Here is a 26,484-nt window from a genome sequence, read left to right as displayed (position 1 = left end):
ACAACCTGGCGACCGACTGGATCCTGTGGAGGCCTGGAGTCCTCCGAGGTGTAGGAGCCGGAGGAGGAAAAGGCAGCATCCTGGACGGCCACAAAGTGAGTGTGATACTAGATATTACTCTGGGTTCAATGAGAAGCCACAGAAGTTCGTGGGGACACATCGTTATCATACACCAAACCTAGCCCGCACACAAGGCAGACCGTACAAAACAATCCCACATACCAATAAAGCTCAGGGAAGTGCATCTGGTAGAGAATGCACAGAGGTGAGCTGAACGAGAATTCTTAAAACTCAGAGTGGAGGGGCACAGAGTTGTACCCCACAGATCGAACGGCACACATCACATCCCCAACAAGGCTGAGGAAGGCAGTACTGGGTCTGGGCACAAAGGGCCCACGTAAGAAGTAATGCAACCACCAGTGAGCCTGTAAGCCAAAACTGTGTGCACTGCTTGAGCACTCCACAGCCACTGACCGCCTGACAAGCTGCTGGGCCCGGGCCCTTCACGCCCTGTATGCTTCATTTATGAGATCTCTTTGCCAGGGAAGGATTACTATTACCTAACTTGTGTACCGTCAAGAATGGGACAAACTGTTCAGTGATGGTAAAAAACAACCACAACAAACACACATTAAGATGCTCACTTCTTCACCGGCCCCTCCCTCAGGCAGGGTTTCTACTGCCTTCTCAGCTGTGCTGACGATCCCCATCTCTATCATGACACTTCCCAGTGTGGTAATCCGGTGTCTCTCTACCTCACTGAGAGTACCTCAAGGGCACGAGCTGTGGCTTCTCCCTGCTCTTCCTGCTCCTCTCCGCGCCCAGCAGGTAGGATGCGCTTGCTAAACGTTTGCGGACTGAGCCACAGCAGGTCCTTAGGGTAATGTTAATTCACCCAAGCCCTTCTCTAACACAAGAGCCTTAAGCCTTTGAATAAAATCATCTCATTTCAAGTCTCGGGATTAGCCTTTGGATAAGCTCACTTTGTTAAATCCACTAGTGCTGATGACATAGTGTATTATTTTTTTTAACGTAGCTTCTAAAGCTCCTTAGAGTTCCTGAATTTTGCTCTGTAAGTCTCCTTTTCTTCATACAAAGGATCCTAATGAGCTCTTCTTAGAGCTGTGGAAATCTGTCATGTGATAACTTCTGAGGTTAGCTAGGCAGTACGAAACAAACTTTAGGTCTAGAATGGAGGCGTTTATACCCTCTAAACCCCAACTCTGCATGAAGTCTGCTCAAGGCAGGTCAACTAGTAAGCTCGCCAGCATGTCACCCCTCCTCCCAAAGGGATGGAGTCTCCTCCCCTGTTCACCTCTACCTAAGCCAGCAGTTCTCAGTTAGGGGTTTCCATTTTATTGCCCCACCCCGACCCCAACCCCAACTCCCAGGAGACATGTGGCAATGTCTGGACGATTTTTGATTGTTAAAATTCAGGGACCATGCTATTGGCATCTAGTGAGTAAAGGGCAGGTGTGCTGAGGCTGCTAAAAGCCCCATTTCTTTAAAGTGAGGTATAACTCACATATAACTCTTATCATTATAGCAACAGGATTTGATATTTATATATGTTACAGATGATCACCACAGTCAGTCCAGTTAACATCTATCACCATAGTTACAGAATTTCTCTTTCCTGTAATGAGAACTTTGAAAGAAAAGGCCTGCTTTGGGTCAGGAGAAACCAAAAAAAATCAGGAGAAAAATCAAATGAGAACAACAAAGATATAATTCACTCTAGGTCAATACAGCAGAAAAAAAACAGAGTAAGGGCTTTTGGAGTGAGACTAATTTGGGTGCAAAACCCAGCGTTGCCATCAGTGGGGAGGAATACTGCTGTCACACGGGCAATATGGAGATGAACAAAATAACTTAGGAGGGTGCTAATAAATGTGGGATGCTGTCCTCCACATCCACCCTGTTCAGTCGCTGGTAATTCACAAGCTTGGTTAAAAGCCATGAATTCTCTTTTCTCTCTCTTTTCTTAAAGTGTAAGTGGCTTATCCTTGAGCTTCCTCCAAGGTATTACAGTATTTTTATGGACTGAAAAATCCTTAAGCTATTAGAGTCCTGGAGGACCCACTCCTAAATCTATGTAATGTTTACTCTTATTCTGCTCACAAAATTCACTTTTATGACACAGAATCCACAAGAAACCGTTTTTTTACCTATGGGTTTTGACTTCAAGTGGTGAGGAAAAGCTGTCTATCAAAATACATTGCTGACGTGATTTTTGGTTACTTATTCCATCTCAAAGGTGATGTGAAGGTTTTTTTTCTAAAGCTAAACTGCATCATTTGTATTTAGTCACATTTAAAAGCTTAACCGCTATTTCACAAATAACTCCCATCTCATCCGTCTCTGATGTCTAAACATTTCCTGTGACTGTTGTTCAGTCTGACCAATTTTCTGACCAAAACATGTATCTCAAGTTCAACTGGCTAAGGACAAAATTCAGTCTCCTTACCACTCTGGTCAGGCTGTGAGAAAGAAAGGACATGTGTTTCACCTTGAGTTTTCTGCCAGTCAGCTCCTCCTGACCGGCTCTAGGGGGAAGGCAGGAGACCAGCCGCCAGGGCCCATGCCCTGCACATGTGAGAGGCTGGCTTCCATGCACAAAATAAAAATGAAAGTTTGAAGAAAAAAAAAAAATTTTTTTTTTTTTCAAACTTCAAACATTTGGGTGGTGCATTTCAGGTGAAACTATTTACTGATAGAGATAGAATCTTTTTTTCCCAGAAACATCTTTTCTAGAAATTTTCATGATTGCCTCGACTTCACATTTTCACTTACTGCATTCTTTGAACAAGTACCTTGTTTAAAAGAGCTTCTTCCCAAACGAGGTTTCATTCTTTTGGTTTCAGAAGTCCAAATTCAATTACAAGAATGTGAGGCAGAGAAATATTTTTCCAAAAGAAAAGTTCTGAGAGGCAATGAAGAATCTGAGAGATTCTACAAGTTGCTACAGAAGATGACTGGCCAGAATGATGGCCAGTAAATTTATTCATGTTTGTAGTTTCATTCACGTTTGTAGTTTTATTCTATTTGGCAAAGAAACGAAGAACCAATAATGAAGGCACCACTAAGTTGAATTAATTGATGTCATTTAACCAATGGTGCACTGTAGCTGGCCTGCTCTAAGGGCCACCTGTGCTCAATTCTTTCCACGTTGGGAGTTTGGTGATAACACACTGGCAGCCTGAAACTGACCACGGTGGGCGTAGTTACACCGTGGAAATGGGCAAATGCTATGAACCAGGCTTCCCCTACCTCCCTGAGAGTTCAGCACAGCACTGAATAGAACAGCATCATGGCATTACTTAATATAAACATGGCATGAGAAAGCAAAGAAGCATGAAAGGAAGGAAGACTGAGAAAGTAAAAAAAGGAGAGGGGGCGCCTTGGTGGCTCAGTAGGTTAAGCCTCTGCCTTCGGCTCGGGTCATGGTTCCAGGGTCCTGGGATCAAGCCCCACATTGGGCTCTCTGCTCAGCAGGAAGCCTGCTTCCCCCTCTTTCTCTCTGCCTGCCTCTCTCCCTGCTTGTGATCTCTGTCAAATAAATATATAAAATCTTAAAAAAAAAAAAAAAAAAAAAAAAAAAGGAGAGGAAAATGGAAAGGGTCAGAAGAGACCTCGGTTAAATGACATAGACTTATAAATATTTTTTAAGCTGATCCAGATGAATCAGCTGTAGCCAACGGCACAGTCAGAGAAAGACGGTCGACAAGCAGAGCCAGAGAAATCCCAAGAGGGTATTCCTCTCCTCAGCAACTCCTGCAGGACCCAGAGGCTCTTTGCCGTGAGGTCAGACCACACGCCTGCAGGCAGGCAGGCAGACAGGCACGCACACACGCCCAACTCAGCAGACAAACATCAAAGGTCCGGGATGGTTTGCACTGTTACCTTAATAGGGCAGAAGGAACTGGGTGTGATTTCTGAGCTTCCTTCAAACTTAGAACGCTGCTCGGTTACGTTCCAGTTTTTGGTGCTTTACCTGAGACCAAAAGGTAAGAGCAGCCATGCTTCCCATCTGTCTTTCCAGTTCCATGACACTCACCACAATCAAGAAGCTGTCGCAATTCGGCCGGGTTGCTGGAGCTCTGTGTTCTGTATAGAGTTGAACATTCCAGACCTAAGACACAAAACAGACTGAGCATGCAAAACACAGCTCTCTGGAGAACCTGTGAGCCTGCTGCCAGAAAGACATTCCAGCTTCCATCCCATATCTATTCTAGATGTGTACCAAATATTCTTGGAAGTGAACTCCTACTTATTAATCTTAGCTGGCATGTCAATAACTTTGGCAAAGTCATCTGGCCCCTAAAGAGCAAGTTAATTATATTTATTAAATTATGGAGAATTTAATAGTTTCCATACAGTAAGTACATGGTAACATGGGGTTAGGAATCAGACCAAGATTATTTCCCCACTGCATGGCAACAAAGAGCTCATGTGTCTAGCACAAGGAGAGGGAAATATATTTAATGAATGCCCAACAGACAAATGTAAATCACAACACCCATGAAATAAGACTATAACAAGGTAAGAGGGCCCCTCTACCAGCTGATTACCTTTCTTTTCAATGGCTTCCAGGAGCTTCACGAGAAGAGGCGGAGCAATGTCGGGAGGGGCAAACTGCTCAGCGAGATCTGGAAGAGCCAAAGCTGCAAATAAACAAAATCCTACCATTATCCTTAATTGGGGTAATCAAATGCGTGAGATGGCAAGGAAGAGAATTTAAATACAAAACAATGTAGTTCTGACACTGGCAAACTCAGGCCTGAGCAAGACCGAGCCCGGTGCTGGGCCCTGCACTTAAGAAGGCTTCTCTCTGGAGACCTCTTCCAGCTGGGCCTCTTTCTGTACCTTAAGGTTTGAGGGCCCAGCAGACAGGCCTGCTTCTTCCCTAGGACACACTCAGAGTACCTAGCTAGAACCCCAGGAATTCCCTGCCCAACTGGCCTCTCAGGGCCTCTAACTCAGGTGCATCCTCCCCAGGGCAGAAACTCCCTTGGGACTTGCCCCTAGGCCTGAGGCACCTGGCTTGGGCTGGGGGTGGGGGTGGTGGTCCATTCCCCCGGCCCCCGCCCAACACCACCACACTCTGGGGCAGAACCTGGAACCCAAGAAACCTAAATTCAATTCATTATTGAATAATGATAACTGTGCAGGTCGGAGAATGGGACAGATTTGACTCAATAGGTCATGAATATGATTTATAACTTTAAAATATTTAGACACAGGACACTTACAAATGATCTCCGGCCCCCTGATGTTCACATAAAGCCCCTGTGGTACCTGCCACCCAAGCCTTTGTTTGCTGATACGTAATTGGTCAATTAAGATCTTAAGAAATGTGACGCTTTCACAATGGTTTTTCCATGCTTTCTCTCCGTGTTTTACCAATTGCAATGATACAAGAAGAAACTAATTGGATGACACATATAATGGCCTTCGGCTTCACATTTATAACTGTAGTCTCACTCTAAAAATCCATAAAGCCATTTTACGTAAAAATATTCATCTCGTAATACACCAGAAGAGGGAGCTAAATATATTCACCTCACTTTTCTCACAAGCTGCAAAATACACCTAAAGGAGTGTCTCTATAAAAATATCTGCAGGTGCGAACTTCTCATTAGCCACCAATACAGAACGTTTTCGACACTTCAGGTTCATTCCTGTGCAAGCCTATCTAGGAATTAGCAGTTTATATAACTTAAGAAAGATGAAATATTTTAAATTTTGTTTCAGTGAGATCTAAAATTTTTTTTTGAATCGTAATTCAAGGCATTTATTATGTCATTAAGCAGACTTCAAATGAAGTCCGTCTTCCTAATACTAAGAGTCATCACAGAAGAAGAGTCACGATACAAAAGTCAACCTCAGAGAATGAAGCACGATTTATGTCACTTTACAAACCCTAAACCCTGTGGTTTAAGAGCCTTCTGCACAGCAGTATGCCCTGGGAGAAACAGACACATGTAATCTTGCCACCTATGTTTGTTTGTTTGTTTTTGCTTTCCATCCTGGTTTTAATTGGGGCAGAGGGAATGGGAAGGGGAGAGGAAGAAGAGGCCTCCTGCAACCTGGACTTTTAAAGGAAGGAATAGCAGCTTTGAGGAAGAAGCCACCAGACTCTGCAAGCCCCTGTCCCCGCCCAGACCTCCCTCCTCCCTGCTAGGTGGGCCACCCAGCCTCCTGGGCAGCCAAGGGGGTTCTTTTCTGCTGGGACACAGGGGACAAGGCAAGCGGCTGTGGAACAAAGAGGTTCGTTCCTATCTGAATTCTCCCCACTGGGCCCACTTCTGTCCATCAGAACCCGAGTTGGGGCCCTTCACGCCCAGGGAACCCTCCAGTAGTTGGTAAGCATAAAAGGAGGTAAGGATAAAAGGAGAAGAGCTAGAGGAGGGAAGAAAACCCCACAGCAGTACTGTGCACTAGAGCTCTCTGTGAGGACGGAAATGCCCTATTCGCTGTGCTCTCCCAAAAAAGCAGTGACTAGTCAACTAGCCACATGTGGCTACGGAGCACAAGAAATGTAGCCACCGCAGCTTAGCAAAGGAATTCTCTTAACTGCTTTAAACCGAAAAAGCTGTGTGCGCCAGTGGCCACAGCATCAGAGCGCACAGTCCTGCAGCCTGAGCGAGGCTAGACTCTGTCAAGAGCAAACAAGAGAGTCCTGAGCTGGCTCTGGGCTACTAAGACCCCACCATAAAGCCATCCAAAGGGACAGGGCTTTTGGGTGTCGGGCTCATTGACACCTGAGCTCAGGGCACGAAAAGTATGTCACAGCTTCCCGGTGACTTTGTTCAACTGCAACGTCACCAGAACATGTTATGGACTTCTTAAGGGAGGGACAGAAATGCCAGACTTTCCAGACAGCCATGATGCCGACAGCTGAGTGGGAACTCCATCTCCCCTGGGCTCCCCATACCTGCCCAAGACTATGGAGCACCTGGACCGCTTGCTAGGAACACAGAGCCCCAGGTACGACCACCAACCCCTGGAATCAGAAAATCCAGGAATGGAGCTAGTCATCGATTTTGGGTTGGCACTACATTTTAGGACACGCTATTGTGATAAGCAAATTCAGGTGGGTAACCTCCCAAAAACGTCATCCCCCAAATCTCTAAATGTCATAATGTGAAGTGTATCTGAAAAGCACTGAAAACAAAAACATCTTCCGAGTTTCATGTAGTCTTTTTCATTAGAAGCATTGTAATATAAGGATCAACTGCAAAATGAAAGAGCATATTATTTCATTTCCCCTGAAAAACTGATAAACCTTTTGCCTTAGAAGATTATCGGCTCACAAAAATTGTCCTCCCTCATAAATGCCTTCTACACTGAACAAACTGGCATGTCTTGTCCCACCAGCAGATGTAACAGAGGAAAACAAGGGTCGAGAAATGGTGTGGAGAAATATTAGTCAGAATTCACTGTAGTGTCTCTCCTCAGCCTTCTCAAACTTATGGGTCTTCACTTAGCACACGCCAAGACACAAAAAGCTAAAGATTAACCAATAAATATACACACCCACAGGGCCACTCAAGGCTCGTCCAACTAATAGGCCCCATTCCTCTGTTCCCGCCCTCAGACACTACGCAGGCCTTTTTTCTTTTAGTTAAAAAAAAAAAAAAAAAAAAATCTTTAAAGTTGGCAACTGAAAATGGAATTACTTAATGAAGGTTTATCTCCTTCCAGAATCTTATCAACACCATCATTTCTGCAGGCGAATTTGAAAGTTGAATTAACTGATAATTAAAGATTTCACCTAATTGCGATTGAAATATGCACCCAGCAGTTGTTTTATGACTGCGCTGGCAAATACTACATAGAAAAGGGGTTTCCACCTCTCTGTTTGTTCCCTTTGGCTTGAAGAAGAAAAAAGGAAACCTTCTTTCCCAGTCCTCTCAAATGTTTCTGTGGCAAAAAAATGGTAGTTTACCTTCAGTATCCCAAGCTACAGAATATCATGTATTTCACTCAAGAACTCAAGGGGCACTGGGTGGCTCAGTTGGTTAGGTGTCCAACTCATGATCTCAGGGTTATGAGATCGAGCCCCACACCTCAGGCTCTGCACTGGGCGTGGAGTGTACTTGAGATTCATTCTCTCCCCCCAGCCCCGGGCAGCCCCCCACCCCCCTCTTTCTCGAAAAAAAAAAAAAAATTAAAAAAATAAAATAAACTTACAAGGAGTGTTGGAAAAGCACCATGCTAGCCTCAGGTACCTACAACAACACTGGGACTTTTCCCAGAGCATGCCAGAATACAGAGAAGCAAGCTAGAGGTACACAGAGAGGGTACAGGTACACTTCTTGTGATAGGTCTGTGAATTTCCCACTGAGCTTTTAATACTGATAAAAGCTGTATTACTCAAATGTCCAAATCATTATAGCTGATTAAGGTTTTGCAACGGGAGTTTTTTAAAGGAGAAATTTTAAAAGGAAAGACCTTGTTTTTTAAATAACAATTCAGGGATTTCCTATTCTCCAGTACAAAATCTATGATTCAATCCATTTCCCCTTTCATATATTTAAACATAGGGACCAAGAAGTCCTACCCAAGAAGGCTTTAAAGTTCACATTTTCTAATTTAGGCAACAGGATCCATTGAAACCAAAATCTAAAAACTATTCTAAAGCAAAATATTAATTATTTCAACAATCCTAAAATCAACTATTCCTCTAATTTTATTAAGTACAGAAGGCTAATATATCCTTTTCCATTACATTCCATTTTAAGAAATTCCAACAGGAAATTACAATTGATAGGCACTAGCAAATTTGGCAAGTTGTTCTTTGAAAGATTCATGATGAAGCACCCACATCATACATGTCAATAAACTAAGACAGTAGAATAAAAAAAAAATACAGAATATACAGATCATATATAGTGGCTATTGTACAAAACACAAAATGACATACCATGTTCCTCATGAAGTTTATATATACATTCTTACTGGGTTTCATCTTCCAGACAAATTTTTGTACCTGAACGAGAAAAACTTTTTGGCTTTGAAGCCTGCTGTAGCCAGTGTGTACATCTGGAGAGCCAAGTCTGCTCTTAAGAATCTGGATGAATACACAGATTCGCCTACTATAGTCCAACACCAGTTTCTGTCATTTTTAAAAAAAAAGATTTATTTTAGAGAGAGAGGAGAAGGAGGAGAGGGAGGAGAGAAGCAGACTCCCCACTGAGTGTGGGGTCCAACATGGGGCTCCACCCAAGGCCTGGTCCAACCATCCTGAGATCATGACCTGAGCTGAAATCAAGAGTTGGACGCTTACCCAAATGAGCCACCCAGGCGCCCCTGTCCAAGACCAGTGTTTTTCTGAGTAGGATCAGGTTTCATCAATAGAAATTAGTATTACTGAAGGAGAAAGAAGACAAGAAAGAACTGCAGAAGGGTCTAGAAGTGGGGAAGCCAAGACACGTATTGTTTCCAAAGAGGAACCAGTCTTCAACACTGATAGGAATACCAATGAATTAGGTGTCCCTAGTTGCAGAAAAAATTTCTGATGACACATCAGATGCTGTGTTTTCCATTAGTTCTATTTCTCAACCCTAACCCTGGTGACGACCAACCACATGGAAGAGGAGAGAGCCTTCTCTCCAAACTCAGACCCTTCCCAAACCACGAACACGGACAGGCCCGAACAGTCCTCGGGCCCCAGTGGTGTGTGGGAGACGGTGGCATTCCTCACATGTAACACTGCCAACACCGCTACAAAGTGCAAGACGAAACCAGCACACAGCTGCACCTTTTGGAGGCAGTCTCCATAAAACAAGATATTTCAGAGTCAGTGCCTGGCAGGGACGAATGGAAAGTTTAAGCTGAAATTCTGGGACTCCACAGAAGGCCCAAGCCAAGTATTTCATTACCGATGGAAGTAGCTTGGAAGTACATGAAAAACTGCCACTTACCTTTTAAAATGTCCTACAAATACAGAGAAAAGAAAGTGTATATGCAAGGCGTGGGTCAATATTAAATCAAGATGTTTGTCGATTAGCTGTTGCTGAATCAGAACTTTATTTCTGTCTGAAACAACCACTCTCATTATTTCAAATGGAAAAGAAAAAAAAAGGTAGAATCTGGTGGGCAAAACCCCAACAAATCCCAGTCCTTGTCTGAGATAACTTGTGTAAGCACATTCATACCTATGTCCATAATTGTTAATATCCTGACGTTTAAACGTCTTAAGTTCTCCTGGCAAAACCCCAACAACTGCTGGCTAAGCTGATATAGCTAAAAAAACTAAAACAAAGCCAAAAACCAGGCTGGGTTCCTTCACTCTGGAACACACCTGCTCAATCAACAGTAGTGCAATTATTAAAAGCACACGTTTAAAGCCAAAGAGACCTCGGATTTAACCTTGGCTTTGCTACTTACTGAGTGTGTATTCCTGGACATGTTAATTAGCTTAAACTTCAGTTTCTCCATCTGTAAAATGGGAATAATTATGACTGCAAAAAGGACTAAATGAATAATACAGATAAACATGGTAGGCATCGTGCCTAGTATGCAGAATGCACCAACTAATGGGCAGCTGTTATGAATTTACAATTATTTATGTAATCTTTTTCACTATTACAGAATTTTAATTGTAATAGGAAATATTAAGACCAGAAAGTATTATCATGGAGACAGAAAGAATTTTCAGTACGTTTTTATTTTATTTATTTTTTTTAAGATTTTATTTATTTATTTGACAGATAAAGATCACAAGTAGGCAGAGAGGCAGGCAGAGAGAGTGGAGGAAGCGGGCTCCCTGCAGAGCAGAGAGCCCGATGTGGGGCTCGATCCCAGGACCCTGGGATCATGACCTGAGCCGAAGCCAGAGGCTTAACCCACTGAGCCACCCAGGTGCCCCCAGTACGTTTTTTTAAAGACATTATTTGTTTGTTTATTTGAGAGAAAACACAAGCTGGTGGGGAGGGGGGCAGGGAGAATAGAGAGGGAGAGGGAGAAGCAGACTCTGCCACTGAGCAGGGAACCCAGTGCAGGGCTGTATTCTGGATCATGACCTGAGCAGAAGGCAGATGTTTAAGGGCCTGAGCCTCCCAGGTGCCCCTCAATATAATTATTTTGAGAGGGTACACATTTCCATCTGGCCTTTCACTGCAACATATAAACACAATTATCTTTTCAGAAGTCATGCCTAAAATATCACATTATTTTCAGTATATTGCACTTTTGCCTATAAAGACTAATCTCTTTGAGTTATGATACTTTAGTTTTCTGAACATGAAAGAAAAATGAGGTTGGAATGATACTGAACTTGGTGGAAACAAGGACTTTTGTGGGGGGAAGGAGGAGAAAAAAGTATGGGTAAGAAAGAAAATTGTGGAGTCCACGTGGAAATAACTCTTCAGCCGTAACTACATATTTTCAGAGATAACTACAGACATAACTAGTCAGTGGGAATTAAAAGATCTGTCATCAGATTTAAATAGGAAGTTTGCAAATCTTTTCAGACACCCTAAACTAATTAGTCTTTAATATCTTCATCTTCTCCCACTTACCCCTTCTGCTCCACAGCTCAAAAACAAAGGAATGGGACCTAAGATCTCTGCCCATTTAGTTTTATTTCTAGACCACAGCCTAGTACAGGAAACAAACAGCAGGCAAAGATCTTACTAAACATAAGCAGCCGTTACAGCTTTGCTTTGGATGGCCTTAGCCGGAACCTTGGAGTTGGAAGATCACCCATGTGCGAGATTGTACTTAATCTTTGACAGGCTAGCCTAATTAATTGTGGTTGTTACTGCCCAAACTGGAGTCTGATTTGAAGATTACAATATACAGCATAGCACAAAATTAAAATGCTGGGTAGGAGGTAAGTGAGGAAGAAAGAGACTCCCCCTTCTGCACCCCAGGAAATAATGTAGAGGTTGAGTCCCTGGGACTTTGGGGGCTAATGATTTGTAAGGGAAGTGGCCTTTCGGTTTGTTGGCTTAGAGAGATTTGCTACGAAGTATGACGGAAAAGCCCCAAAAGGGAAGGAAAGAAGAGAAAAATCACGGGACACACCACAGTGTAGTGTGGAATGAATACTGCTGAACATCCCTTAGGAGCCACACCCCACTGGAAGACATGTTTCCCATTTTTTTATTCCTAGCAGTCCAAGACTTACCGTCCTTATCAACCAGACTCCAGAACCGAGGAAGTTTAGCCTTACAGAAATTAAGTCATTTGGTCAGGGTCATAATCCTGAAGTTGGGCTTGTACCTGTTCCCCCCGCCCCCAGGAGCTGGCAAGAAGTCCCAGTAAGGAAAGAAACCTGTGAGAAGTTTGCCAGAATTTGCTGCCAAGGCTCCCTAATTTAAATGGGACCAATGACAATGGTGTTGCATAGAAGGAGATATCTGATGCTTGATCCCACCAGTGAGCAGCCACAGTACTTCTGGCGTGTGCCAAGTAAAGCGACCCTGATAACACTCATTTCTGCCCTTGCCCCAATACGCAAGGCAGCACCTAGTCCCTCACTATCAAACGTTCCCCCATGCAGACCATTAACACCGTAAAGAGAAAGCAAGGAGAGCCCCTGCCGTAACCAGAGGGAGGCAGGGACTCTAGCAGAACCTGCGGGCACTGGCTTCTCTCCCACTGCCCTCTGGTAATAGATTACAGTCAAACATATGAAAATATCACGTTAAAAATGTTTCAAAGTAAAATAAAGTAGGGTCTTCCCTTGTAACCTGAGAAGCCCTGTCTCTCAAGAATTAAAGATCTGCTGATCAGGAGGGCACAAAAGCCAGAGAGAACTGGGAAGACACTCCTGGTGCAACGAGAGACCTGAAAGAACATCTTGATCTCGACTAGACCCTCACTACCTGCGCAACAGCAGGACGCTGGGAGTCCCAGGAGCAAGTGCCAGAAGAGGGAGGAACTGCCGAAGAGGCAGATTCGCCCATGGGGGAGGGGGACAGCTTCTTCACAAAGCCTGGATGGAAATCAGAGAAAAGAACCACCAGATTCCATTCTAATAACTACAGCGAGGGCTGGGCAGTTTGGCTGACATTTTAAAACATACCCACACGCTGAAGGAATCGTACAGTGAATGCCCATACATTCTCCTCCTCGATTCCACAAGCAATGTTTATCTGTTTCATTACCTATCGACCCATCGATCCATCTTTCTTTCGGTGACGTGCTTCAAAGGAGGCTGCAGAAATCGGTTGCTGCAGATGGAAATGCTTTGCACACCCTCTCCCCCCATCCCTACAAAGAAGCCTTAACTACTGTTATGTCGGTATTAGGAGACAGACTTTTGAGAGGTAATTAGGCTGAACTGAGGTCATGAGGGTGGGGCCATCACAACGGGGAGAGTGTCCTTCTCAGACTCTAGAAACCTCCCCCTTTCTCTCTCTGCCATAGGAGCACAGAAAGAGAGGCAAATGGGTGTAAGCCAGGAGAAGGCTGGGACCCAACCATGCCGGCTCCCGGACCTTGGACGTCCAGCCACCGGAACTAGGGTGAACAAATAAAGTCTGCTGTTTAAGCCATTCAGCCTATGGTATTTTGTCACAGTTGCCCAAGGTGACGGAAACATCAATGCATTCCACCCGAAGAAAGCAAAGGAACTGCAAGTCTAGGGGAAAAAATCAACGTCAAATAGAACTCTATGAGGATTTAGTAAACACCTTCTGTGGGTCAGAATATTCACCAAGGGCAGTGCTTTCTAAACTTTACCTGATTCAATCAATAACCTGATTGGGATCCAGGTGGGGCTAGAGGATTCTGCAGATCCAACATGCCCCCAGGTGAGGCTGGCACTGCTGGTCTCTGGAACACCCCTGGAGTAGCAAGGGCTGAGGGTGAGCCCACCAATGGGCAAGAAAATGCGGATCCCTCAGGGAGAGAGAATCCCGGTGGTTAACTGGCGTACTTCACACTTGTTGCCGAAATGCCCAGGGCTTCGAGGGCTGGTCTTACACCAGATCCCAGGAGCCTAGCATCTAATCATGTGTCGTGCAGGGGACAGGACTGACTCGGAGGGTCTGGCTATCAAATCTCATCAACTCTGGTATCACACCCGATTAGAAATCAAAGGAGCGAGATCTGTTCACCTGTGTACTGCTGTGTGTGGGGAGAGGGGTCCCCTGGGTCACAACTTATAAAGGTCCCAAAGTTAAGTTCAGGCTGACCACTAGCACCCAGTTCCCCTGACATCCACAGCAAAGCTTCTCCCGAAGGGCCACACTCAAGAGGACACAGCCGTTTACACTGTGCTAGGAGGAGAGGAACAGATAATATGACTACCCCAACTGCAAGGACCACTCCTACTACCACCGAGGTAGTAGTAGCGAGGCTACTGCTTCTACTACTGCTAGTTCTTGCGTATTTAATACTTAGTACTGGAAACCGTGCTCAGTGCTTCGTGTGCCTGATCTCATTTTATCTGGGCAACCTTGTAAAATACTCTAATTGTCCCCATTTTACAGATAAGGAAACTGAGGCTAAGAAGAGTTAAGCATATTAGCCAAAGTCATGCCAGCAGTAAGTGGGAAAGGAATGATTTCATAGAACAGACAGACTTCAAAGCCAGCAGTAACACTCCATGAATCTTGGGTGCCTCCTCAGGGGGAGGTATCACAGGACTCCACTCCGTGCGGGGGCTGGGGGGTGAACAAGCCATGACAAGAGAATAAAGATCAAAAAGCATACGGCAAGAAGAGGATCCCCAACCCACCTCCCCCACCCCCAGCCAGTGACAACCCTTAGTGACAAGAGGTGCATTTGTTCAACGCAAGCTCCGGCCGGCGGGCCAGCTTCTCACCATCACCTTATCAGGACTGAACCCCTTGCCAGTCAACTCGGCCAGGCTAAATACTTTAAGGACAGCATTTATTAAATATTTTCTCATAAGGCTAAACTAAGCACATTCTTCTCCAAAGATGTAATGGGTTTTATTCAGCTAAATATAGTTAGCTAGCTTATCACTTCTAGCAAGGTACAGATGGACTGACTATTCTAGTTAATTATCCAGAGGAGAAAGACCCCAGCAAAAGACTGACAAATGCATAGGTGTTTTAATTTGTATTACAAAGGATTCCAAAATGAAATCCTCAGAGGATACACTTAAGAGTCACAGGAAAGGAGCCGCAGTGCTCATGATCATAGAGGGAGAGAAAAGGAAAGGATGACCTGTCTGTGGGGCTGGGAAGAAAACGAAAATAAGGACAAAAAAAGACAAGGGGCCAGAAAATAATGAACAGAGAATTCCCCATCAGCTACTGCACAAAAATTACATAAGAAAATGTGTGTTCAGATTTTTTTCAACAGAAAACATTAAAAAAAAAAAATCACTGATATATGAAACTAAGGTATCCATTTATAATAAAGCAATTATTAGCAACTGCTAGCAATTTTAAGATAAAAGTACACACAACCCTTAATAATTATGTGAGCAACCAGGATAAAAAATAAAAATGAAACGATACGCTTTTACTAGCTCAGACAAATGTGATTCATTCTGGGGGGGCCATAAAGTCTCCCTACCTCAGAATGTATACTATGATCACTGCGGAAGTGAGCCAGAGATCATTCACCTCTCAGCTACAGAAGTCCAGGAACTTACACCGGCTGCAATTTTCCATCTGAGGATACCCGTTTTAGAAGGGGCAATTTGGGCAGCAGTTGGACTCTATCATTACACTCTCAAAAAAGCCAGGGGAATACATAGTACTTTGTCACACACACACGTGTTTTTGTCATATCCATCTACCTTGTTTTAAATATACAGGAGGCCCGACAGACAGAACAAAAGCAAAATATAAAATACATATCAATTACAGAAAGAAGTCTGACCATGTTCCCACGAGGATTCTCAGAAATAAGCTTAAAAAACCCCAACCCATACAGATGTGTGATATCTGAGGAGTGGGTGCATTTGATAACTGCTTCCAAGTCAGGGGAAAAGTGGCTACGTCACATAAGCCAGAGCGAATTGATCAAAGACGAGGAGTAAAGTAGAAAATTAAGGGGGACCCAGAAACAGAACTGTTCGGTCAGTGATTGTAACCAACAGTTGGGACTCTTCACAGACAATACTCTGTACCAGTTTGCAGATTTCACACTAAAACTGCCCCGGCCTGAGTGGGGATGGTCAGGACAGTGTGGGTCACCTATTATGGATAGGACTGTGATGCTGTTCATGAAAAAGTGCCCTGGGGGACACCCCAGATTGGGAAGCCGCTGCTGACTACTGCGCCCGTGCCTCTCCAAGTTCTGTCTCAGAGCCACCGCGGTCCTAGCAACAGTGACAGGCTGCGCCCTGCCTCTCCCTCCTGCACCACTTCTGCCTTCGCTTCAAAGGGAAGTGATAGGGCCTGAACCACAGGAGGGAGTTTTGTACATTTTGTTCTATCAGATTAGGCCTCAGTAACTTTATGAATTATGAGCTGTCAACTTCTTTTTCATCTGCTATAGAATATGCTTCTTAGAAATTGGGGCTATAAATAAAACAACAGATGTTTTTTGCTGGCTTCAACAGGAGCCTGGGTCATTTTTTTAAAAAAGGGGCTATAAATTAAGTGAGTTAATCCAAAAGGATGTACTAGGTTTCCCCCTGTTGGTGACTTTCTGCATTATTCCAAAAGATTCACGGATCCACTTTACTCCGTAAAATACTTTTTAGGGCCATTGTATATAATCTCCTGAAGAAACTAGAAAGGGCTTTATAACACACTGCATCCTTTCTGTGACTTCTATTTAAAAGGAAAAAAACCTACTACTAGATGCCTTATCTATGCTTATTACTGGATGACACCATAAACAACCGAAAAGCCACTGTTCAGCGGCAGACAAGAGGTAGGACATGAGTTCTAGATGCTTCTGTCAGTGACAGGTTGGGAACTTTGAGGAAAACATTTCATACCTCTGGGCCTTCACCTAACAGTGATGTGATAAGGTTTAGCTAAATAATCTTAAAATAACTTCTAGTTCTTAAATCTGTAATTGGAAGATAAAAGTCGAGGAAATCACAGGGCCAACATAAAACCACTGAATTACATTTCAACATAAATTACTTTAAAAATAATCTTATTCTCTTCAGCCATTATGTTGTTGCATCACGTAGCTGACAAAAATCACAGGAGGGCACCAAGGAGAGAGAGGGCTGGAGTTGGCAGCAGGCAAAAAAAAGTTACCTCAAATAAGGGTGGGGTGGGTCAGGGGAAAAAAAGTCAACTAAATGCATTAAAAGAAAGCAAAAATGGCAAAATTGAATTATATTTCATTGGGCTACCTTAACCTGTAATTTCTGACAAGGGGTGGGGAAACTTTTCTGAGGTTGGCTTTTCAACTGAGATACAAACTTTCACTTTGTCAGCATGAACACTTTCAAAAGAAGTAAAACATTTCTCCAACTTGTATACAGATCTAACAGAAGACAACTTACTGTGTGTTCTTAAATGTATTCCAAAGTCATGACTGCTACAAATCAAAGAATGCAATTTCTACTCTGTTTCTATAGATCACGATTTGGAGGAATGGGTGTGGAGACCAAGAAATTGAGAGCAACATATGAGTCAGGCCAAGGCAAGGGAAGGAGGGACGGCAGTCAGTGGCCTAGATACTGCTCGAGTCACTTGGTTTCCTTCCCTGAGTCACGCTGACAGCCTTGGCAAGGACATCAGTCTTATTTTGCATGTGGGAAGGACTGAGAGGTTAGGTGACTACAACAAGATCACTTGCTCAGTGCCTGGCAGAGCAGACACCAACAACCCACGTCCGTCTGAATCTAAGGGCCCTGGCTCTTTCCACTTCCCCTTTGATCTCTCCTACAGGTAGTTTTTTCTCCTCTTCTCCTCAGTTTCCAATTTAAGTTGCTTGTAAATCCAGCCCCTTTTAACATTTTGGAATTTCTGACCAACACATGCTGGGTTCTAGGAGATAGGAAGGAGGGTCCGTGCAAAAGGGGCTCCCCATCTACACGGTCAGTGATTACAAATGTCTGTGATTAAACACGTAAAGAGGTTAATGAGAAGTAATGATACTCAGAGGAAAGTGCTCTGTTCCCCAAAACCTAAATCTTTGTTAAGTTTATTCATTTCCTTTTGAGGGGATTAGTTTTCAGTCCTTCGGAAGGTGATACATTCTCAAACATGTGGTAATAAGAGGCGATCCCAAATCAAACAAGATCAGAAGAAAGACACCAAAGGCTGCCCTTCATACCCGAGGCTCTCCTTACCAAGATGCTAATAATGGCTAGCGCTTACCATGTTGCACTTAGTATATGACAGGTACTGTGCTAAGTTGTTTTAATGAAATTATCCCATTATGGGGCAGGTTCTATCCACAGAGTTCATCTCCATTTGACCAAGGGTAACTGAGGCTCAGAGATGCTAAGTGATTTGTCTAGGCTCACACAGCGGTACCCGTCAGAGCCAGGACTTAAGTGACAGAGGTTTAGACATAAAGGCTGCTCCCCTCTAAGGGATCCTTATTTACTAATGGAGTGTTATCTCACTGGGTTCCTTTAGGGCACCTAGTTTCCTTAAAGATTTCATCTTTTTTTTCTTTCTTTCTTTCTTTTTTTTTTTTTTTGGTATAGCACAGTCCACTATCCTGGCAGGTGGGACCGCCTAGAGCCAGACAACAAAGTTAGAAAAAGAAGAGTTCTCCAGCTCAAGAACAGATGTGGAAAGTTGAGAGCTCCAGAACAACACCACTCTGCTCCTTGACTGGCCCATTTCTCTAGTTACTGTCTTTTTCCAATTCTGTGACATTCTACAAGATGTTGAACATACCTGCGAAGTGAGGGCAGAATGTGCCAGTCATGGTGATGACCCACGTCTCAAATCCTTGAAAAACAGTGTGATACCAACCATTTCCATGGTCCTATGTTCTACCAGATGATCATTCATTTTGGAAGAAATGACAGAGATACACATGAATAAGAAACCCACCAGAATTGACAGAAATGGTCACCAAGCAGAATGCATACCAGAATTTCAGAGCCAAAGAGTGACTTTAGTACTCCGTAATGAGGCGATCCAAAGCTAAGCCTTACATGTTAATTTAAGATTTTCTAGTAGCCACATGATGGGTAAAAATAAACAGGAGAAAATGTAGTCTTTTATTTAACTCTACTTATCCAAAATATGATCATTTCTACATATAAGCAATATAGAAGTTATCAATGGGATAGTTTACATTCCTTATTTCCTCTTTTACGCTCCCGGCACATCTCCGTTTGGATGAGCCACATTTCAACAGTGTAGTGTGACCGTGACATGTGACTGGGGGATCTGTACTGGGCAGCACAGCTCCAGGAGACACGGCCTTCAGCTCTCCCCAGCGTGCGCAGTCTGCTGACCGCAGCTGACAGAAGTGCCATTATCAGGGAAAGGCTGCCACAGTCCAGCTAGGGAGTGAGGCAATCTACGGTCCACTTAGGTTCACATCTTGATGGTGTAAGCCTCAATAAGGTCATTTATAAGACTCGTGATCATTAACATGTTCAACACTGGCTACAAGACAAATGACCATAAAATAAAAGGCACAGAGGGACAGTGATGTCCACGGAGTCTCCTATGGGCAGAAGGAGCAGCCTGAGGCTGCTTTCCCTCTGCTAAGATGGCCCAAGGCTGTGTATTTTTTTTAAAGCCCCATACCTTCAAATTCAAAGTCTTGAATACACCCCTCTTTCTAAAACATGGCCTTTAACGAATCCATTCTTATAAAAACTTGGAAACTCTTTTTGTTCAACTGTGTTGGTAATAATATTAAGTACATTTTGGGCTTCAAAGCCCCACTACAAAGGAAGCATGACAAAGGGCTGTAGACAAGGCTAGAGCAATGGCAGTGATGTCTCGTTCATTCAATAGCATCTCTCTCCCAACACCTGCCCATGTTCCTGCTCCCAGGCCTAAAAATTTGACTCTTTCCAAGTATGTGAAATGTGAAGCTTAAACCCAGCTCCTAACTGGTGCTTCTGTGGGCGGGGGGGATATGCATTTCACAGCTCAAATTTCTGCTTCTGCTTTGGACCCAGAACAAAAACTCTCTAATAAGTCAAAGCTGATTATCCTTTCCCCAAATGTAAAATGTTTTACAAGTGGTAGAAACTAGAAGTGGGAAGCAGTTCCCAGCTCAGATTATAGGATAACATTATATAGAGCTAAAAGGTAGGTACTGAATCAAATATTATTATTTAGGTAAGGCAACAAGAATGTGGATTTAGAGCAAGCTCCTCAGACCTCTGGGCGCTTTCTGGGAGAAGGCCTGAGTCTGAAGGCCGTGGCTGTCACTGTGCCTGAATTTCAAAGGAGACAATTAAAAGAGCCTGCCCTTATGAAATACCTAGCATCTCGAGAGAGTTTGACGCTGCTTTCAACGTGTCAAGTTCAATGGTTTGAGCACTTAGCTATGCAGGTCAAACCTCGGTGTAAGGTGCTACTTGATGACGATACCCAGGAAATTGGCTCTCAGGAGGAAGTGCATTGTCGGTAACATGTGTCCGCCCTGCCTGCACCGAATAGCTAAAGACAGACTAATTTTGGATGTAAACCAGGGTTTCAGGAAGGAGGCTCAAGATCGCCAAGAGAATGTAAGCTTTGGAAGTCACTCACAGAATGTGTCCCAAACCCTCATCACCAGGACACAGAGGATGTGCTCAATGAATGTTGCTGACTGAATGCTCTGAGGAACGAGTCCATTTCTCCCAAACTGCTCAAGAATTCTTAGGCTAGGAGAACCACTTGAAGATGAGATTTATGACAGACTATAACCCACGTGAGATTCTTAATTAAGAGATCTTAATTAAGTTTAACGTAAATGAAAGTACAATTAGTTTACAAGTACTGTGCCCTGAGTTCAAATGATATGTCCATTTCTTTTCCCAGCCACAGGGCGGTGCTTCCCGAGCAGGCACCTAGAGCACGGGTGTTCGTCCCCGCACCTTGTGCTCTGTGCACTGCCTGACACAGGGAAGCTTTTCCATGAACAGGGGTTGGGACTTCTCGAACTTGAGTCTTTCTGGACCTTTGTTTTCTTGGACATAAACTACATGGACTGGGTTATCATTTCTAAGATCTTCTCAAATGCTCTACGAATATTGTGAATTGAACTTGCTGTCTGAAAATAACTGAGTAAAAGGGACGCCTGGGTGGCTCTATCGGTTAAAGCACTGGACTCTTGACTTGGCTCAGGTCATGGTCTCAGGGGCGTGAGATCAAGCCCCGAGTCAGGCTCCGCACAGGAGCCTTCGTAAGATTCTCTCTCATTCCCTCTGCCCCTTTCCTCTCACCTGTGCTCGTTCTCTCTCTCTCTGAAAATAAATAAATAAATAACTGAACAATTACATTATATATTTCTGCCAACAATACTGAATATAAGCTCTGAGGGAATTATCATCGAGATTTTAACACCCAAAAGGAATAGCCCTTTCCTTGCCTGGTACTTGAATATAATACATGAATACTTCAGAGATTATTGATGAACAAAAAAACATTAGGGTGTTGGAAATATCAAAACCCAAACAAACAAAAACCCAAACAACAGACCATATACAGTGAATGTTTGGAAAGGTTAATTAATCTGTTCCACAAAGGACAGCACTCTTTTGCAGGACACAGGAAGAAGCATTAGCAGAACAGAGTATAACAAACGTAGCAGGCACCTTTCCCGGCTCCTCACTGACGGTCATGATCGTATGACTCCTTCTGAAAACGTTCATCAGACAATAAGCCACAAGCAGAAAGGGACCATGGTAGAATCACTGAAGGTGTTAGCCCTGTGTTAGTGAGGGTTACTCTCTCATGGTTCTAGCTGCCTTTCACCAGGCTCTTCGACAGACAGGAAGAGGTAAAATCTAGGGACAGAGGGAAGTTTGTGGCTCCTCTCAATGAGGAGTCAGCCTCTATTACCCATCTGTCTCTATTTCACTGCATTAGGAATCCCTTTACTTCTTCATTTCATTCAAAATGCTGAAGGGTAAAGGAACAGGAAGTGGAGGTGAGCTAGGCCTACCCGGCCATGTGGCTCTCACCTCTTCTGGTTTTCCCACCTCACACTGTGGCCCACGCAGCACCCTACATCCGTGGTGGTACATCTCACATTAGTGGCTGAAAAGGCCCCCATCAAGCACGCTGCCACTCCCTCCTGTACCTAGGCCCCGAGGAGAAGGCTCTCAACCACAGCACACGTGGGGGGAATAGCGGGGGGGGGGGGGGGGGGCCCCCGCCCCCGGGCGGGGCGGGCCCCCGCCGGGGGGGGGGGGGGGGGGGGGGGGGGGGGGGGGGGGGGGGGGGGGGGGGGGGGGGGGGGGGGGGGGGCACCATGACCCTGGCTTGGCAGGTCACCTACTTACAGCTGGCTGGGTGAATGCAATGGCCCTTGAGAAAGAGCCAGGCCTAGGCTACAGTGAGAAACAGAACACTTCTCTTGAGCATTTCCATCTTCCTTTCCCAAACCCTTCCCCCAATTTGGCAATATTCTTCTTTCTCTATCATCTCACTTTCTTGCTAATCCTCCTTCCTGATCCATGAGATTGTTCCGAGGCCTGGTGGTCTCTCTGATCTCCCGCAGACTCAAACACCAGCCCGTCACAGAAGGGCCAGACCAATGATCACAATGAGATGGGAATGACCAGGGAAGTTTCATGCGTTATCATACAGAAGCACAGGGTTGATTTTAGAAGGATCTCCAGGGGCGCCTGGGTGGCTCAGTGGGTTAAAGCCTCTGCCTTCGGCTCAGGTCATGATCCCAGGGTCCTGGGATCGAGTCCCACATCGGGCTCTCTGCTCAGCAGGGAGCCTGCTTCCTTCTTCTCTCTCTGCCTGCCTCTGACTACTTGTGATCTCTGTCAAATAAATAATAAATAAAATCTTTAAAAAAAAAAATAAAAGGATCTCTAGCCACATCTGTCTTATTATAGAATTGCAGGCATAATCTTCTCTGAAGACACACACCCACATATATATGGCTCTTTAGTACTTTGCTGTGAATTAGTCATCAGAATGTGTCTCATTAAGATCATAAAAAGCTCTTGTCAATAGTCGATTTTGCAAAGCTGAGTGAGACTAGATGATCACTGAGGACACCAACCATGCTCACTGTGTGTACTTCAACAACCACCAACACCAACGTCATACCACAACAGTAAAATTAACAAACATCACAATAATACCTTAAATTTCTGCATTTAGATGACAAAATGCTTTTATACCTTTCCTTTTTTTGATCTTCAAACTGGAGAGAGAGAGAGAGAACTGGTTAAAGAGAAAAGCAAGAAAAGGGGGTGGTCAAGGCAGAGAAAGACACAGGTTAATAAATTCTGGCTGTTCACATTAAAGAACAGGAAAACATGTAGTTGGGGTCATCAACATTGCTTTGAAGGATGTGCTATTTTGAACAAACAGATACTTGGTTTTAAAAATTTCTGTGAATACGTCCTTATGAATTCTGTGTCCCTCCCACTTGCAAGCAGGTGCTTCAGCGAAAAGAGAATAAAACCACACCAGAAAGGCAATTGGTTATCAAGCCTGCAAAAAGCCCATGTCTTTGTGGTTTTTAAAGATGCTATCAGCATTTTAACGTGAAATGTCTTGCAGACTAAGGTTCCAAACAATCACCGCTTTTTGGGAATTGTGCAAAGCATAAACAGTGCTCCCCTCGACAAGGGAACATTCATGAACGTGCATATTATAATCTATTACAAGAACAATCAATTCTAGACAGAATCGCTGTTTCACACTCACACTCACAGCCACTGGGTTTACATTGGCCCTCTGATTCCCTCCCAAGACGAGCAGTGAGAGCTAGGATCTTAAAACAATACTATGAAAGCAGTGAAGCCGCCATTCAAAATAAAGATGCAGCTCACGCCAAGCAAGCTTAGGCGTTTTTCCCAATCGCCCCCTGTCCCCTGTTCTTCATAAAATTACTAACCCACTTCCCCCAAGGACTTGTTCACAGAGCATGGCTTCAAATGAATGCTTGGTGCATGTGGATCCTGAAGAAGTGGCTAACAAGTGACAATTGTTTACCAACCCCCTGCTGAAGTAGAAGATGTGGCTGAACCAGAGGCTGAGCAGATAAAGATGCTATTCGCATATAGCTTGGTCAAGAATGAATACAGCCGAAGACCCTGGAGAAGCCCTGAATTCTCCATTTGTTCCCGTACAACACTAACTTTCCTTTATAAGTAAGAGTGGGTTATTTCTTCCACATCTGTCGCATGGTAAATCTTTATTGGACAAAAATTCCACAAGGACTAAAGAGTGACTACTTTGTAAATCAGGGGATGAGACGATTCTCCTTAGGTAGTTTTAGAAAATTAGATGCTCCTAAATTTTACCACTCACTTAAAAATCTCAGAAGTTAAGCACTAAGAAGCTTCTGTAGCAACCCAGTGACTAAAGCTTCAGGCCATTCCAGAGTCATTTCCCTTGAAGGATTTCTCTCCCCACCAAGTTAGCCACAGAGCAGCATCAGGTCTGTTTGTGGCATGAACTGTGGCCTGATCTGTGTCAACTAGGGACAAAGGCAAGAGAAGGATTTTGAGGTTACCCAGTGGAAAATTTAGGAATAAGATTCCAGAACTTCAGGAAACCCTGATTTAATTTAAGATACTACTTTGCCTTGTTGAAATAAAAAAACAAAAAAAGCAACACTTTGTTCATGCAACCCATTCCCCTGTATTAGATGAAGTTTTAAGACCTAAAATAAACATAATTACAGATACGAACCATACCCTAGCACTTCCAAGGGTGGCTTTTCTTAAATCACATTAAAATTGCAAAAAATAAGTTACAAATGACAACTAACAAAAACGCTTAATGGTCCATTCGGGCCAGCTCCAAGAGAAGAGACTTGACTGTATAATCCAATGAAACATCTACACATTGACTTTTAGATCTAGGATTTTTTTCTCAGCAACAAATCTCTCCTGGTCTAGCTTTCAAATAGCTGACAGTGCCACAAGAATGGGAATTCACAGAGCTACCTTCAGAAGTTTGCTCAAACACAGACTGGTCGACTGATTTGTGTAATACTCAAGCATGCAGGCTCACATTTATTTCCCACATTTAAGACCAAAATGGCAAACACAAATCACTCAAGACTCTGGAAAGGTCGTAAAAATACAAAAACCAAAAAAAAAAAAAAAAAAAAAAGTTGGGGGGCGGGTTTCATGGGAAGATACAATGTAGATATTTAATAGCTCCTGGAATGGATATAGATGGGTTTACAGTTCATTGTTTTCAGTAATCCCTCTGACTAAATCAACTTTCCACCTGCTTAGTCCAGTGCTGAGAGAACACGACAACAATGAAGTATGTATGAAGCATGCATTTCATTTACCATAAAGAGCTCTAATAAGGCAAATGTGTGCAGCTGGAACTAACTTGTACCACATTTCACCAATCTCCCATCTCATGGTAGATATTTGCAAACACCTCTCTAAGTCCCAGCTGTTTTCAGTTAATAGCTAATGTGGAGAGAATCTTGCCTAACTTTCTGGACTATCATTTTATTAAAAAGAGGATTCTGAACCTTTTTTTTTTTTTTTTTAATAAGGACTAGATCCATTTATTTTCAAGTCAAATATATGACCCAAAGATAAATTTAAGGTTAGCTCTTTTAAAAACAGTTATATTTCACATTGAATGTGCTCCTGAGGCCAGAGGAAATGTTCTTTCCTTTCCTAAAATTTCTAGCCAAGTCCTAACAAACCCAGTTTCTTCCCAAGAATATTTGTTTTCTATTTCTCTGAGTCTAGTTTAAAAGGGCTGGAACCTTTCACAAGACAGAATTATTCCATTTGCTGGCTGGCTCTTTCTCTGAGTCCAGCTCCGGCCCTACGGGACACATCAATTCTCATCTGAGATGTAGGGTAAGTGTCAAGAAACATACTTGGAACTGGGAAACCACAGTTCAAAGCACAAACACAAAGACAGAAGTGAAGACCCACTTTAAATGAAAGCTCTAACAAGCAGAAATACCACTGACCATTAATTCTTTAGTCAAAAAAATAAAAAACATTCAAGGAAAACCCATACATATTATTACTAATTTAGGGGGAAAGACAGTAATGCATATGATAGTTCATACCGCCAGGAAGCAGGGACAAGGTCAGTAAGCTCACATTTACCCTGAATGACTTAAGCCAGACATACAGTTCATTTCCCTCATCAAATACTGTGTCAGATGGCGTCTGGAAAAAAAACAAGATTAGGAGCAGCACAACGGTGGAGGCTCAGCTGCAAAAAGGTGGACAGCAGGACACGGCCGGTTTCAGAGGCCCAGTGCTGCACGGACAGCGGCCACTGGATGGCAGTGGGGTGTCACTCAGGTAAGGTGTGGGACTCCGGGCAGTCCTGCCCCAGGACTCCGTGCTCAGGGGAAATAAAAAGTTGTTCCTCTCCCGCAAAAAAGGCAGGGGACCTCTGGCCTAGCGATGTGCAAACCGTCATTCTGATCATCACCCAGTGCCTTTGTCAGAGTTTGGACACCGGGACTGAAACAAATTAA

General features: G+C 43.7%; 1 protein-coding gene across 1 annotated transcript in view; it reads right to left on the bottom strand.

The window, feature by feature from the left end:
• Window positions 1-26,484, bottom strand: part of PIK3R1 (phosphoinositide-3-kinase regulatory subunit 1) — an 85,850-nt gene that overhangs the window by 23,106 nt on the left and 36,260 nt on the right. Inside the window, exons 3-4 of the mRNA XM_059418000.1 lie at window positions 4,572-4,664; window positions 4,058-4,132 (exon numbers count right to left, since the gene is read on the bottom strand). Of these exons, the coding sequence (XP_059273983.1) occupies window positions 4,058-4,132; window positions 4,572-4,664 (168 nt within the window). The remainder of the gene's footprint in view (window positions 1-4,057; window positions 4,133-4,571; window positions 4,665-26,484) is intronic.

Source organism: Mustela nigripes, chromosome 12, assembly GCF_022355385.1.
Source record: "Mustela nigripes isolate SB6536 chromosome 12, MUSNIG.SB6536, whole genome shotgun sequence".
NCBI classification, from domain to species: domain Eukaryota; kingdom Metazoa; phylum Chordata; class Mammalia; order Carnivora; family Mustelidae; genus Mustela; species Mustela nigripes.
This window is presented reverse-complemented; position numbering and strand designations above follow the sequence as displayed.